The sequence below is a fragment of the Rhinoraja longicauda genome, chromosome 21, assembly GCF_053455715.1.
Source record: "Rhinoraja longicauda isolate Sanriku21f chromosome 21, sRhiLon1.1, whole genome shotgun sequence".
NCBI classification, from domain to species: Eukaryota; Metazoa; Chordata; class Chondrichthyes; order Rajiformes; family Arhynchobatidae; genus Rhinoraja; species Rhinoraja longicauda.
This window is the reverse complement of record NC_135973.1, coordinates 10,326,068-10,341,997: the sequence shown is the minus strand read 5'-3', so window position 1 is coordinate 10,341,997 and position 15,930 is coordinate 10,326,068. Positions and strand designations below refer to the sequence as shown.

Sequence of the window (15,930 nt, the reverse complement as noted above, 5' to 3'; positions counted from 1 at the left end):
CTTGTATTCACTGGAATTTAAAAGGATGAGAGGGATCGTATAAAAACATATAAAATTATAAAAGGACTGGACAAGCCAGATGCCGGAAAAATGTTCCCAATGTTGGGGGAGTCCAGAACCAGGGGCCACAGTCTAAGAATAAAGGGGAGGCCATTTAAAACAGAGGTGAGAAGAAACTTTTTCACCCAGAGAGTTGTAAAATTGTCGAATTGTCTGCCACAGAAGGCAGTGGAAGCCAATTCACTGGATGAATTTAAAAGAGAGTTAGATAGAGCTCTAGGGGCTAGTGGAATCATGGGATATGGGGAGAAGGCAGGCACGGGTTACTGATTGTGGGTGATCAGCCATGATCACAATGAATGGCGGTGCTGGCTCGAAGGGCCAAATGGCCTCCTCCTGCACCTATTTTCTATGTTTCTATTCCTCTCAGAATTTCCATCAGGTCTCATCCCAGTCTCCAAGGCTCCAGAGAAAACAATCCAGGTTTGTCCTACTCTGGGGGAAAAAACTCTGCGTTTACCCGATCTATTCCTCTCATGATTTTGATGCTGATTGCAACCATGATGTGTTGCAACTTTGGGTGAATACCCTCAAATCCAGGCGGCATTCTTGTAACCCTCTTCTGCACCCTCCCCAAAGCCTTCACTTCCTTCTCGTAAAGGGGCGACCGGAACTGCACACAGTACTCCAAATGTGGCCTGACCTAAATTCTATGAAGATGTAACATGACCTCCTGACTGTTCATCTCAGGGTGCCGACCGGTGAAGACAAGCATACCACATGCCTTTTTTACCACTCTAACTTCTGCCTTTGCCACTTTCATGGAGCTGTAGGCTTGGATGCCAGAATTTCTCTGTACTTCAATGCTGTTGGGCATTGTCTTGCTCTTAATGATTTGTTTGTCCCTTACATTCGAACCCAAAATTGCAACACATCATGGTTGCAATCAGCATCAAAATCATGAGAGGAATAGATCGGGTAAATGCAGAGTTTTTTTGCCCAGAGTAGGAGAATGGAGAACCAGAGGACATGGGTTTAAGGTGAGGGGAAATTAGTTAATGGGATCCTGGGGGTAATTTTGTTTATACAAGGTTATGGGTGTATGGGACAGGCTGCCGGAAGAGATAGTTGAGGCAGGTCCCATTGCAACATTTAGGAAACACTTAGATGGGTACATGGATAGGACAGGTTTAGAGGGCTATGGGCCAAACACAGGCAGGCGGGACTAGTGTACATGGGACCTGTTGGTCGGCGTGGGCAAGTTGGGCCGAAGGGCCTGTTTCCACGCTGTATGACTCTATGACCTCATTCAAACCTGCCTTCTACATTGCTACAGGAAACAATATGTTGTTAATCTCCAAACCTTCCTCTACCACTTCTCCATCCACTCTCCACTGACCCCCACTCTCTCCTAAAAGCAGAACCAGAATATCATTATGTGTGAGTGGATGTAGTGCATTTAAAGAGGAAGTCAGATCAGGCAGAGAGACCAGCATTGGTGTGGTCAGGCACTAACTGTGAATGTTGGTAGCCCCAAAATGCTGGAGTAACTCAGCGGGACAGGCAGCATCCCTGGAGAGAAGTCAATGGGTGACGTTTTGGGTCGAGGACCTTCTTGAGATCAGTCAGTAGAAGCGTCTCGACCCGAAATGTCCCCCATTCCTTCTCTCCAGAGATGCTGCCTGTTCCACTGAGTTACTCCAGCATTTTGTGTCTACCTTCAATTTAAACCAGCATCTGCAGCTCTTTCCTACAAGCGTTGGTGGCACTATTTGCAGATGTTTGCTGGGAAATGGGTGACGGAAAAGAATTGAAAAGAGAAGTGGAGTGGGTAGCAGTTGTGGGACGGAGGGGAGAGGGTGGGCTTGCGGGGTTGAGGATGAGGGGTACATGCGCAATTTGATCCATGAACATTTGATCATGTCCAAGGATTTAGCTACTTCATGGTTTTTAGACCTCAAGAATTACTCTCTTTTTTTTAATGTGAACTCTCTGCAATACAATGTTATAAACTTCCCTGAGTTGAGACAAGTAAATGGTGAGGACATGTTTAGAGGGATATGGGCCAAATGCAGGCGAGTATAGATGGGGTATGTTGGTCAGTGTGGGCAAGTTGGGCCGAAAGGCCTGTTTCTGTGTCGTTTGACTGTGTAACTATGAGTTCTCTCGCATCCATGACTTGATAAATATGCAAAGTAGATAAAAAATTGTCTGATGTTTTTCCACAAAGTACAGCAGTAAATTTATCTTAAAACTACTTTGACGGATGATAAATACTCAGAATCAGGCTTGGGGCAGTGAACGCCATGCAGAAATATCTCTGTTTATTATAAGATAGCACCATTGGCGAACTCAGCATAAGTTCATAAATGATAGGAGCAGAATCAGGCCATTCGGCCCAAAAGGTCTACTCCATGGCTTTCAATCATGGCTGATCTATCTTTCCCCCTCAACCCCACTCTCTTGCCTTCTCCCCATAACCCCGGACACCTGTAGTAATCGTGAATCTGTCAATCTCCGCCTTAAAAATATCCATTGACTTGGCCTCCACAGCCGTCTGTGGCAGTGAATAGACTAAGTCAAGGATCTTTACATTTTAATTATCTTGAATGAAGAATGTACATGAGGCAATTGTGAGGGAAAGATTGTTTCTTTATTGAAGCAGAAGAAATGCATATAGACAATTCAGGAGAAATTACCAGACAAAGTGGAATATTGCACCACCTTTATTTTAGCATGATTTGAACCTGGTGTTACACGAGTTCATTTAGCACACAGTGTATTGAGGCAAGGATGCATGTTTTCATTGCACTCGTTGAAGATGGTGGAGGATGCAGGTGGATGCAGATCTAATGGTATTGGCTGGAAAGACCTCCTGCGACGGCTAGGAAAAACTTATATGCAGCTTCGTGCACCTCGGGTGTGAACCCTTCTTTGAACAGAATGGCGAGTTCAACAAGGAAGGCTTGGCCCAGAAGCTGGAAAAGAAAAGAGCAATAATTAGACAAGAAATGGAACAAAAATCGAACCTCAAACCCTCCAGTGATCTCACGGGCAATGGCACGGAACGAGGCCGTTCGGCTCATTGGGTCCACGCCACCTCCCAGTGGTGCAAGCCCATTAGCCCTCTCCTTTTCCCTGTAATCCTATAACTTATTCTGCTCCCGTAGATGCCCAGCAAAGCCCCTTAGATTCTCTTTGCCAACCCATTGGGTAATGCACAGTAACTGATTAGCTTGTAGCCGCAGAAACCTGAAGGAAACTCTTGAAAGGCAGCAGCCAAGGTCAGGATTGAACCACCCTCTCGGGAGCTGTGAAGCAGCCACACTAATTGCTTCCACACTGAGCCGCACAAACGACGCAGGACACATTGCCGCAACTGATGAGTGGTGAACAAGGATTAGTGAATCAACTTTCCACTCAAGTTCCTACCTTGAAGTTTTGAGTGTCTACTCCAATGAGTTGATGTTTCTCGCTGAGCTTCTTGTAGGCAGCGTCTATGTCATGCAGGTGCAAGACTGCCGTATCCAGAGCTCCTACAACTTTCTCTGCATGACCTTGGACACCACTGTCGCCGGCTTTGAAATGGCCATGGAAGCTTTTAAACAGCCTGGTCGTCCAGGGATAGACCGTGAACACCCTGGAGGGGAAAAGCAAAAGTCATCCAGGGTTTTGTGAAAGCTTGGAAACCATTTAACCCCCCCTGGCTCATCATTGAGTCAATTTGCATCATGATAACAACGGAGCATCCATAGATCTGACTGGAACCTCAGTGCCCTGTTGAATACCTGCTCCCTCACCCTGTAGCAAGGTTTACAAATGCATTGAGAATGAAAGAACCTTCATTGCAACCAGACTTGAAGATATAATGCATGAACTAAACTTAAATCAAAAAGACATTTTCATCATACCTTTCCAGGGCATGGGCAGTTGTCACTTTCTTGTCCAATTTGCTCCAGATGTCGGTGATGTACGCGGCTTCTTTGTCTGTTATTTTCACCATTTTGGAGGTTGAGCTTTCACTGCCACTTCTTGCACAAGATAGCTGTGTCGGTCTGGAGTTCTGACTCCACTTTTATAGGTAGCAGCGGAGATCATCTCTGGCCAAGACCCGACTGTCATAGGCTGAGTGCTTATGGGCTGGACCCAGGTTCCACCAGTAAGCTTCACCCTTCTGTGTGCGAGCGTTAAGATAACCACCTGCTGTTTGTGCTTCACTTCTCCCCCCCCCGCCCCCCCCACCCCGCCCCCCCCCCACCCCGCCCAACGCAAAGAAGCACAACCCAATTCTGCTGAATAATATCTCAACGCATCCACTATCAAACTGTACAATCCTCTCTTGGTTCAACTCTTCCATTTGAACAAGATGTAACAAGTTCAACTCTTACATTTCCATTTTCCTCTTGCACTTTTCCATGAAACAGAATAATTTTCAAAAGGCAGAAATATATACATTTCTGGTGTTGAAACCAAACCCTCATCTAATATAATATATTTTGTATAATGTGCTTGTTTATGCCTCGTTTAGTTTAGTCTATTTATTATTATCATGTGTGCCGACGTACATTGAAAAGCACTTGTTTGCGTGCTATCCAGTCAAAGAGAAGACTACACATGAATATAATCAAGGGGTTCACAATGCACCGAATCGAGGACCAGAGGACATAGGTTTAAGGTTTAATAGGAACCGGACTGGTAACTTGCGCACAGAGGGTGGTGGATGTGTGGAACCAGCTGCCAGAGCAAGTAGTTGAGGCTGGGACTATTGGAAAGTTTAAGAAACATTTAGACAGGTACATGGATAGGACGGGTTTAGAGGGATTTGGGCCAAAAGCAGGCAGGTGAGACTAGTGTAGATGGGACATATTGGCCAGTATGGGCAAGTTGGACCGAAGGGCCTGTTTCCATGTTGTGAGACTCTATGACTCTACAAAGGATAAAGGGTGCAACATTTAGTGTAAGATGTAACATTGAATCTGATAAAGTACGATTGAAGACATAGGATTGTGCTTGGGGAACGTTTAGGACAAAAGAAAACAACATTTAGGACATTGATGCAAGGTTATTTTCAGTCAGTGTTCTGAAATACTGGGCTGCTTCAGTAATATGCCTGTCATGGTCCTTGCAGTCATTTTGACTGCTGATTCTACAATTAATTTTCAAATAGGAACATTTTGCCTGTCGACAGGGAGATCTATAATTTGGTAGCACACAAAGTGCTGGAGTAACTCAGCAGGTCAGGCAGCATCCCTGGAGAACATGGATAGATGACGTTTTGGACCTTCTTCAGACTCTTGCAGTTTCCAGTCTTTACATTTTAGACTGTGCAATTCCTTCTTTTTACTCAATAATTTGTTAAATGTGCCTACAAGTAAACATCTGTTCAGTGTGTCCATTCAATGGTAAACTAAGCCACGGGCATTCACAGTCCTATGGCAAGATGGATTTAACGTTGTGCTTTGGAGAGAAATTTAGTATAGAAACAAAACGATAGATGAGGATGAGGAAATGTGACAGGGGAGCAGACGGTTTTAGAAAAAAGGTCTGAAGAAGGGTCTCGACCCCAAACGTCATCCATCCCTTCTCTCCAGAGTTGCTGCCTGACCCGCTTAGTTAAGTCAGCTTTTTGAGTCCAGAGATGGTTTTAGATCTTGTTCTGTGCTCTGAGAAAGTGCTAATCAATAAACTGTGGGGAAATATCTCCCAGCAAAGAGTGACTATGACTTCAGGTCCGTGTGTTGAAAAGTGGTATTTCAACTAAGAAACAAATATCTTCAATCCAAGAAAGGAAAAGATGAAGTTTTTTGAGCTATTCGGCAATGATAGGTTGAGAAAAGTCCGGAGACATTTGCTGGGTTCGAGAAGAAAAAAATGGCATCGTTTGCTCTAGTCTAGAGGCACAAATCCCTACTAGAGGAGCAGCGGTAGAGTTGCTGCCTTACAGCGCCATAGACCCAGGTTTGATCCTGACTATGGGTGCTGTCTGTACCAGAGTTTGTACGTTCTCCCCGTGACCGCGTGGAGTTTTCCCCGGGTGCTCTGGTTTCCTCCCGCACTCCAAAGACGTGCTGGATTATAGGTTACGTGGCTTTGGTAAAAATTGTGAATTGACCCCAGTGTGCGTAGGATCGTGCTAGTATGCAGGGTTTGCTAGTCGGCGTGGACTTGGTGGGCATTATACTGTTGCCACACTGTATCTCTAAACTAAAAGTAAATTGTCCTTCAACACTTCATTCTTGCTATGGAGGGCGTGCAGCGTAGGTTCACTATGTTAATTCCCGGCATGGCGGGACTGTCGTATGTTGAAAGGCTGGAGCGATTGGGCTTGTATACACTGGAATTTAGAAGGATGAGGGGGGATCTTATTGAAACATATAAGATAATTAGGGGATTGGACACATTAGAGGCGGATAACATGTTCCCAATGTTGGGGGAGTCCAGAACAAGGGGCCACAGTTTAAGAATAAGGGGTAGGCCATTTAGAACGGAGATGAGATGGGGCGGCACGGTAGCGCAGCGGTAGAGTTGCTGCTTTACAGCGAATGCAGCGCCGGAGACTCAGGTTCGATCCTGACTACGGGTGCTGTACTGTAAGGAGTTTGTACGTTCTCCCCGTGACCTGCGTGGGTTTTCTCCGAGATCTTCAGTTTCCTCCCACACTCCAAAGACGTACAGGTATGTAGGTTAATTGGCTGGGTAAATGTAAAAATTGTCCCTAGTGGGTGTAGGATAGTGTTAATGTACGGGGATCGCTGGGCGGCACGGACTTGGAGGGCCGAAAAGGCCTGTTTCCGGCTGTATATATATGATATGATATGATATGATGAGGAAGAACTTTTTCAGTCAGAGGGTGGTGAAGGTGTGGAATTCTCTGCCTCAGAAGGCAGTGGAGGCCAGTTCGTTGGATGCTTTCAAGAGAGAGCTGGATAGAGCTCTTAAGGATAGCGGAGTGAGGGGGTATGGGGAGAAGGCAGGAACGGGGTACTGATTGAGAGTGATCAGCCATGATCGTATTGAATGGCGGTGCTGGCTCGAAGGGCTGAATGGCCTACTCCTGCACCTATTGTCTATTGTCTATTGTCTATTGTATTACCGGAGAAATTAAAGATCGTATTAAATCTAAGCCAAAGTCATGCAAAACAGCCTTGAGAAGCAGCAATCCTAAAGATTGGGTGCATTTTTGGATTCCGGAAATTGATATTTGACGGGAAAATGGAAAATGAGGCTTAACTTGCACCAATAGACTCTAAGCACATCAGTCAGCATGTACAAAGGGAAAGACTAATAAAGGAAAATGCATGTTCTTTACAGAGTGAAGAGAATTTAACATGGGGAATAATGGAATGGAAGAAGTACTAAGCAAATACTTTATGCCTGTTTTCCGCCAGAAAAAAAAGGAGAACCACGAATGTAAATGAGAGAGCTGATAGCAAAAAAAGTAGTAAAATTATAGTCCTGGAAAAGTTAAGGATCCTAGAAATGGCCAAATTCCAAGAGGCTGGATACATAACACCTCGGTGATTGCAAAGAGAGAGCTAAGAAGATGGAGGATGCCGCAGTGGAGGAAAATAACTGCAGATGCTGGTTCAAATCAAAGGTAGACACAAAATGCTGGAGTAACTCAGCGGGTCAGGCAGCATCTCAGGATAGTTCCTCTGTCCCTCTCTTTCCCCTCCCCCTTCCCAGTTCTCCCACTGTCTTCCTGTCTCCAACTGCATCCTATCTTTGTCCCGCCCCCCTCCCCTGACATCAGTCTGAAGAAGGGTCTCGACCCGAGACATTACCCATTCCTTCTCTCCTGAAATGCTGCCTGACCCGCTGAGTTACTCCAGCATTTTGTGTCGACCTTGAAGGGCCGAATGGCCTAATTCTACTCCTATTCCTATGACAATCCTTCTGTTACACTTTTCTATTAAATAGCATTTTTTAAATTTTCAAAGGGCAGTAATTTAGTTTTAGTTTTAGTTTTAGTTTTAGTTTTAGAGATACAGCGCGGAAACAGGCCCTTCGGCCCACCGGGTCCACGCCAACCAGCGATCCCCGCACACTAACACTATGCGACATACATGAGGGACAATTTTTACATTTACCAAGCCAATTAACCTACAAACCTGCACGTCTTTGGAGTGTGGGAGGAAACCGAAGATCTCGGAGAAAATCCACGCAGGTCACGGGGAGAACGTACAAACTCCGTACAGACAGCACCCGTAGTTGGGATCGAACCCGGGTCTCCGGTACCGCATTCGCTGTAAGGCAGCAACTCTACCGCTGCGCCACCGTGACCGCCCGTGACGAAATACATACATTTCCGATGTTGAAACAAAACTCTCATACATTGTAATATAATTTAACTAATGTGCTTGTCTATGTATATGGGATTTTGCTGATGGAACTTTTAAGACACCATTACATAAATATTTAAAAACTAGGTTATTTTTGGTCAATATTCTGAAATACTGGGCTGCAGTTGTGATGTGCCTTCAAGCCCGATGCAGTCTCTTTGAATGATGATTCTGCTACTAACCTTCATTGTAAAAGGGCGGCACAATGGTGCAGCAGTAGAGTTGCTGCCTTATGGCGCCAGAGACCTGGGTTCGATCCTGACTATGGGTGGTATCTGTACGGAGTTTGTACGTCCTCGCTGTGACCGCATGGGTTTTCTCCGGGTGCTCCGGTTTCCTCCCACACTCCAAAGACATACAGGTTCATAGGTTAATAGGCTTTGGTAAAAATTGTAACATGACCCTGGGGTGTAGGATCGTGCTTGCATATGGGGTGATTGCTAGTTGGCGTGGACTCAGAGGGCTGAAGGACCTGTTTCCGGGCTGTATCTTTAAAGTCTTAAAGTCTTACGCAGATGTAGGAAAGATTGTTGGACCATTGATGTCTTCTTGGGTGGGGGGAGACCTTTACAAGGGGGCACATTGCATCATAACTGGAAGAAGACCAATATCCTGTGGAGATATTTGCTGCAGCTACTTTAGAGGGTTTAAGCTAGTCTGACAGTGGGTTGTGGTCAATGGTACTATATTGCCACATGTGCAAATGCATGGTGAAGTTATTTTTTTGCATACAGTTCAGTATTGCCACACCTAAGCACAATCCCCCATTAGCAAAGTATGCAAGAAATTGTCCACGGAGACCGCAGGCAAGAGGCAACATGTTTTTGGTGCCATTTCCAGAGTCCAGTGCTCTAGGTCTTATAAGCGGCACCTGGTCCAGGCGAACCCCAGGCTGCTGCTGGGCCTCCAGCAATTGCCTTCCTTGCAAGTCTGGATTGTCCAGCGAACCGATGCCCCCCAAAAGTGGTGGAGGGTGGTGAATCTGTGGAATTCATTGCCACCGATGGCAATGGAGGCTAAGTCAATTAATATTTTTAAAGTGGAGATTGGTAGGTTTCTTGACTAGTGTCAAGGGTTATGGGCAGAAGGCAGGGGAATGGGGTTGAGAGGGAAAAATAGATCAGCCATGATCGAATGGCGGAGCAGACTCCGTGAGCTGACTGGCCTAATTCTGCTCCTCTGTCTCTTGGTCTTAGGGTCTTATGAGATATCCCTGGCAAATAAGGTGAAAGAGAAATAGAAATAATTCCATAAGTATATTAAGAATAAAAAGGCAACTTGAGAGAGAGCAGGTCTCCTTTAGTGTCAGTGCTCTAATCTATGTGTGGAGTTATTGAAGATAGGTGTGGTCCTAAATGTGTACTTCTTATCTGTATTTACCATGAGGAAGGACATGGAAGCTGATGAGCTCAGAGGAAAAAAAGCAATATCTAGAAACAAAATGACAGTATGGAAGAAAATGACAGTATGGCCCATCTTTCCCACATCGGCCAACATGTCCCAGCTACCCTAGTCCCACCTGCCTGCTTTTGTTCAATATCCCTCCAAACCTGCCCTATCCATATACTTGTCTAACTGTTTCTTAAACATTGGGACAGTCCCTGCCTCAACTACCTCCTCTGGCAGCTTGTTCCACACACCCACCAACCCAGGGCCGTTTTTACAGCATTATGGGCCCCCGGGCAAAGCAATGTACAGGGGCCCCTACCGTTACTCTCCCCCACCCCCCTTTCCCTACCAGCCCCCCCCTGTCGTGCCGGCGAAAAGCACTTACCGAAAAGCACTTAGCGATGGACTTAGGGTGCTACATTGTTGCGAAAAGCACTTACAGATCGCTGTGAGAAGCACTTAGTGACCGAAAATGTTGCGGAAAAAAGCACTTATTAAACCTACATTTTTAAAGTAGTATTTATTTATTGCAAGTCACTTAACATACACAGATCAGCATGGGGCCCCTATGCTCGTGGGCCCCCGGGCAAGTGCCCATCAGGCCCATGCGTTAAGACGGCCCTGCACCAACCACCATTTGAGTGAAAAGTTTACCTGTCAGATTCCTATTAAATATTTTCCCCCTCACCTTAAACCTATGTCCTCTGGTCCTCGATTTACCTACTCTGGGCAAGAGACTCTGTACATCTACCCGATCTATTCCTCTCATGATTTTGTACATCTCTATAAGAACACCCCTCATCCTCCTGCGCTCCAGGGAATAGAGTCCCAGCCTACTCATCCTCTCCCTATAGCTCAGACCTTCTAGTTGTTTCTAGTCTATAGTGGGTCTATAGACAGAATGGTCGTGGCAGACCCAATGTTTCTACTTGTTGTTGTCCCACTGAATTAATTTCCACATACCTCGACTCCATCATACCCCCCCCCCCGGTCCAATCCCTCCCTACCTATGTCCATGCCCGAAGAAGGGACTCAAACCATAACCCCTGGCACTCTTATACTGTGCTTGTCAAGTGGGCTGCTGTGCTATGTATGCTGTTGAGCTTCTTCTGTGTTGCTCTTATACATTCCTTTAGTTTAGCTTAGTTTAGTTTAGTTTAGTTTAGAGACACAGTGCGGAAACAGGCCCTTCGACCCACCGAGTCCGCGCCGACCAGTGATCCCCGCACACCAACACTATCCTACACACACTAGGGACAATTTACACTTACCTCAAGCCAATTAACATACAAACCTGTACGCCTTTGGAGTGTGGGAGGAAACGAAAAAGCTCGGAGAAAACCCATGCAGTCACGGGGAGAACGTACAAACTCCGTACAGGCAGCACCCGTAGTCGGGATCGAACCCGGGTCTCCGGCGCTGCAAATGCTCTAAGGCAGCAACTCTGCCGCTGCACCACCCTTGTGGCAGTGCATTCTGTGGATGGTACAACCTGCTGTTACTGTATGGGACTGGATGAATGGTTCTGGGTGGTGTGCCTATCAAGCACGATGCCGTGTCCTAGGAGTGCTTCTGGAGTGTCGCAGGAGCTGCATTCATCCAGGTATGCAGAGAGCGTTCCATCACGCACGACAAGACTTGAGTCTTGTAGATGGTGGACAGACTTTGGGGAGTTAGGGGGTGAGCTTGGTGTCATCTGCAAACTTACTAATAACATCACCCCCATTCTCAGACAAATCGTTAATATATGTGATAGAACAACTGGGGATCCAGTACCATTTCTCTGTGTGGGAGTAAACCGAAGATCTCGGAGGAAACCCATGTGGTTATGGGGAGAACGTACAAACTCCGCACAGACTGCACCCGTAGTCGGGATCGAACCCGGGTCTCTGGCGCTGTAAGGCAGCAACTCTACCGCTGCACCACCCCACTACCTCATTGCCTTGTTGAAGTCCTCGGAAACAATGCCTATCACTTGTGTAGGAAGGAACTGCAGATGCTGGTTTAGACCGAAGATACTGTATATGTTATATCCAATTATATATATCTTAAATACCTGTATATATATCTGATATCTACGTTATGCTGCCTGACCCACCAAGTTGTTCCAGCATCTAATGCCTATCACTGTGACGCAGAAGAGTGGAAACTAGAGACCAGTTAGCCTGACTTCAGTGGTTGGTAAGATTTTAGAGTCCATTATAAAAGACATGGTTTCCAAGTAATTAGAAGCACGCCATAAAATAAGCCAAAGTCAGCATGGTTTTGTGAAAGGCAGATCTTGCCTGACGAACCTGTTGGGATTCTTTGAGGAAGCAAATAGCAGGTTAGACAAAGGAGAGTCAGTGGATGTTGTTTACTTTGATTTTCAGAAGGCCTTTGATAAGGCTGATAAGAAGACGAGAGCCCCTGGTATCAGAGGGCAGATATTAGCATGGATAGCAGGTTAGCTGGATGGCAGGAGCCAAAGGGTGGCAATGAAGGAGGCTTTTTCTGGTTGGCAGCCAGTGACTAGCGGAGTTCGGCGGGGGTCGGTGCTGGGGCCGTTACTCTTCACGTTGTATGTTAATGATTTGGGCGAGGTGATTGGCCAATTTTGCCGATGATAAGAAGGTAGGTGGAGGGGCAGGTTGTGTAGAGAAAGCAGGGACTCTGCAGAAGGACCTGGACAGGATGGGAGAGTGGAGGTTTACCAGAATGATCCCAGGAATGATTGGGTTGACATATGATGAGCGTCAGAAGTGCACTGGGCCTGCACCTGCTGGATTTTAGAAAGGATGAGGGGGGACCTCATTGAAACTTACAGAATAATGAAAGGCCCGGATAGAGTGAATGCGGAGAAGATATTTCCGCTAGTGGGAGAGTCTAGGACCAGAGGCCACAGCCTCAGAATAAAAGGACGTACATTTAGAAAGGAGATGAGAAGAACCTCTTTCATCAGAGGACGGTGAATCCGTGGAATTCATTGCCATAGACAGGTCTGGAGGCCATCAATGGATATTTTCAAGGGGCTATGGGGTGAAGGCAGGAGAATGGGGTTGAGAGGGAAAGATAGTTCAGCCATGATTGAATAGTTGGGCCGAATGGCTGAATTCTGCTCTTAGGACTTTGGAACATATGGACTTATGAACTTGCCCGAGTCAATCCTCTTGGCCACCTCTTTAAAAACCTCGATCATATTTGGCAGACACGATTGACATGCACAAATTATTGCAGATTATCCTGAATAAGTCCTTCCTCTTTCAAATTCAAATGAGTCCTGTCTTTCAGAATCCCTTCCAATAATGGTCAAATCACTGATGTAAAGGGCTTGTCCCACTTAGGCGATTTTAAGGCGACTGCCGGTGACTAGGCTGTCACTGACAGTACGCCAGGTGCCTCGGGCATGATCGTGAGGGGTCTTCCAAGAATCGTAGCGGATGTCGGCGCGTCGCTGAGAAATCATCCAGAGTGACATTTCTCGGCATCAGCTGGCTTGTCGCCAGGTATCGTAGCTTATTGCGGGCGCTGTCGCATGCTGTCCCCAGGTTTGCTAGGTTCTCTTAGATGCATTTAGAAGCACATAATATTAAATTAAGTAAAGTCATTTGAAGATACCATAAAATACTTGTGTTTAACCAATTTATTTACCGTCAGGACATTTGACAGGTAGATTGGAGGCGACAGTTTGACAGTCATTTAAGCGTGGGAATTTTTGCGATGTTTATGGCCATCAGTGATTACATTTAAAGTGGGCTCCCAACCCAGATATGCAACCCAGAAACCAGATATGCATGTCCAGTACATTTTCAAAGAATGCCCACACACCGCACAAAAATCCATTTAACCACTTTTAAAATTAAATATCTTAATACTGCTATTAGTAAACTGGAAGTCAATCCAGTTTATGCCTTGTTACCGTGAAGCTTGGTTTTCAAGTAACCCGGGAAAGATGTTATATTTCAAAACTCTCAAGTACTTACCGACTTGTCAGTGATTTCAGCGAAAGAATTAGGACGCCCCTCAACCCCATTCTCCTGCCTTCTCCCCATAACCCCTGACACCAGTACTTAATTTTGTAATGATACTAAATTTGGGGATATCAATTCTGAGGAGACAAGGATGAGTTAGAACTCCACGACAGGAGAAGTAGGGAGTTTTTGTGTAACTTGGAAGATATGAGTGTAGGTTGGCAGAGAGCATCAAGGTGGTCTTGGAATACAAGTTCTAGGAGCAGAATTAGGCCATTCGGCCCATCAAGTCTACTCCGCCATTCAATCATGGCTGATCTATCTTTCTCTCTCAACCCCGTTCTCCTGCCTTCTCCCCAGCGGTAGAGTTACTGCTTTACAGTGAAAGCAGCGCCGGAGACCCGGGTTCGATCCCGACTATGGGTGCTGTCTGTACGGACTGTCTCCCCATGACCTGCGTGGCTCGAAGGGCCGAATGGCCTCCTTCTGCACCTATTGTCTATTGTCCATTGTCTATTGTCTATTGTGGTGGATTTGAAGCAGGGACTCGACCCAAAATGTCACCTATCCATGGCTCCCACCACAATCAGTTTGAAGAAAGGTTCCCAAACCGAAACTCCTGCGATCCATGATCGCCAGAGATGCAGCCTGACCCACTGAGTTTTTCCAGCACTTTGTGACATTTCTTAAAAAGAAATCTCATGGACAGTGGAATCTACTCTTCCCATCAGGAATACTCAACAAATACCATCTGTTAATTCTTAATTAAAGTCAGGATTCCCTGCAATATTATCTGTGGAATTCCCTTACAGGTTTTGAGGTTTCCTTCTGTGAACAGAACAGCATCATGTTACAGAAATTTGTTCCTTGGTAAATTATACCTCACATCTTCTGACGGACTTTGAGAAATTTTGAGAGAAAAAAATAATGAAGAATGATGTTTTGGGTGGTGCAGCAGTAAAGATGCTGCCTTGCAGTGCCAGAGTCCCAGGTTCGATCCTGACCATGGATGCAGTCTGTGCAGAGTTTGTACGTTCTCCCTGTGACTGCATGGGTTTTCTCCGGGTGCACCGGTTTCCTCCCACACTCCAAAGACGTACAAGTTTGTATGTTGACTGGCTCCGGCTTAAATTGTCCCTGGAGTGTAGGATAGTGTTAGCAAACGGGGGGGTGATTGCTGGTTGGCATGGACTTGGTGAGCAGGAGGGCTCGTTTCTGCGCTGCATCTCTAAAGTCTACAGATTGTTTGCCCAGTTTTTACCATCAGACATTGAATCTATCTATCTATCTATCTATCTATCTATCTATATACTACTAAAACTCTGCGGTCCAACATTCCGTATGTATGTATGTATATGTGTATGTACGGAAGATTCCGAAGAATTTCTGTCCATAACTTACAAACCCTACTCCTCCCTGAAGGTACACCAAAGCGCTACGATTTTTGTACCGCCATATTCACCATTAACGTGGGCAACTATTGTAAGTACTTTCGTTCAAATTGAAGTTACCTTTTTAAAGCTAGAGAGATATTAAAGTTTAAATTTTCATTTCTAACCCTTTTCTTGAAGGGGCTTCAGCGCGTGATGTCACAATGGCACCCGTGCACCAATCAGAGATCAGCTCGGTTTTAAATTTACATCTTCAGCTTGTGACGTCACAATGCTTGTGTGAGATTGTTGCAACATTGTTGCGAAAGGCAACTGCCAGTTTTTTAAAGTTGTGCAAGTCACTTAACATACACAGATCAGCATGGGGCCCCTATTCCCTCCCTCCCCCCCCCTTCTCCCCTCAACCCCTTCCTCCCCACTCCTTCCCACCTCCATCCCCACTCCCTCCCCCCCTCCCTCCCCCCTCAATCCCAACCTCCATCACCACTCAGCCCCTAACTCCCCCCCTCCCTCCTTCCCTCCATCCCACCCTCCCCCACTCCCTCCCCCCTCCCTCCACCATTCCATCCCTCTCCCCCTCCCCCCTCCTTCCACCCTCCCTCCCCCCCTCCCGGTTACAATGGAAACTATACGGGGACGGGCCCAACGGGGAAAGAGGGGTACTGGGAAAAGGGGAGGTCCCACTTCCCCCCTCAACCCCTTCCTCCCCCCTCCTTCCCACCTCAATCCCCACTCCCTCCCCCCTCCCTCCCCCCTCAATCCCAACCTCCATCACCACTCAGCCCCTAACTCCCCCGCTCCCTCCTTCCCTCCATCCCACCCTCCCCCACTCCCTCCCCCCTCCCTCCACCATTCCAT

At 46.4% G+C, this 15,930-nt stretch overlaps 1 protein-coding gene across 1 annotated transcript; it reads right to left on the bottom strand.

Annotated features, from left to right (window-relative positions):
* Window positions 1–2,631: 2,631 nt before the first annotated feature.
* On the bottom strand, window positions 2,632–4,069 carry LOC144603910 (hemoglobin subunit beta-like). The gene is made up of 3 exons (XM_078417721.1): window positions 3,912–4,069; window positions 3,433–3,640; window positions 2,632–2,978 (listed from the first exon to the last, which is right to left on the bottom strand). Exons 1-3 carry the CDS (start codon window positions 4,001–4,003, stop codon window positions 2,850–2,852), a joined length of 429 nt encoding a protein of 142 aa, XP_078273847.1. The 5' UTR covers window positions 4,004–4,069; the 3' UTR covers window positions 2,632–2,849.
* Window positions 4,070–15,930: the final 11,861 nt, after the last annotated feature.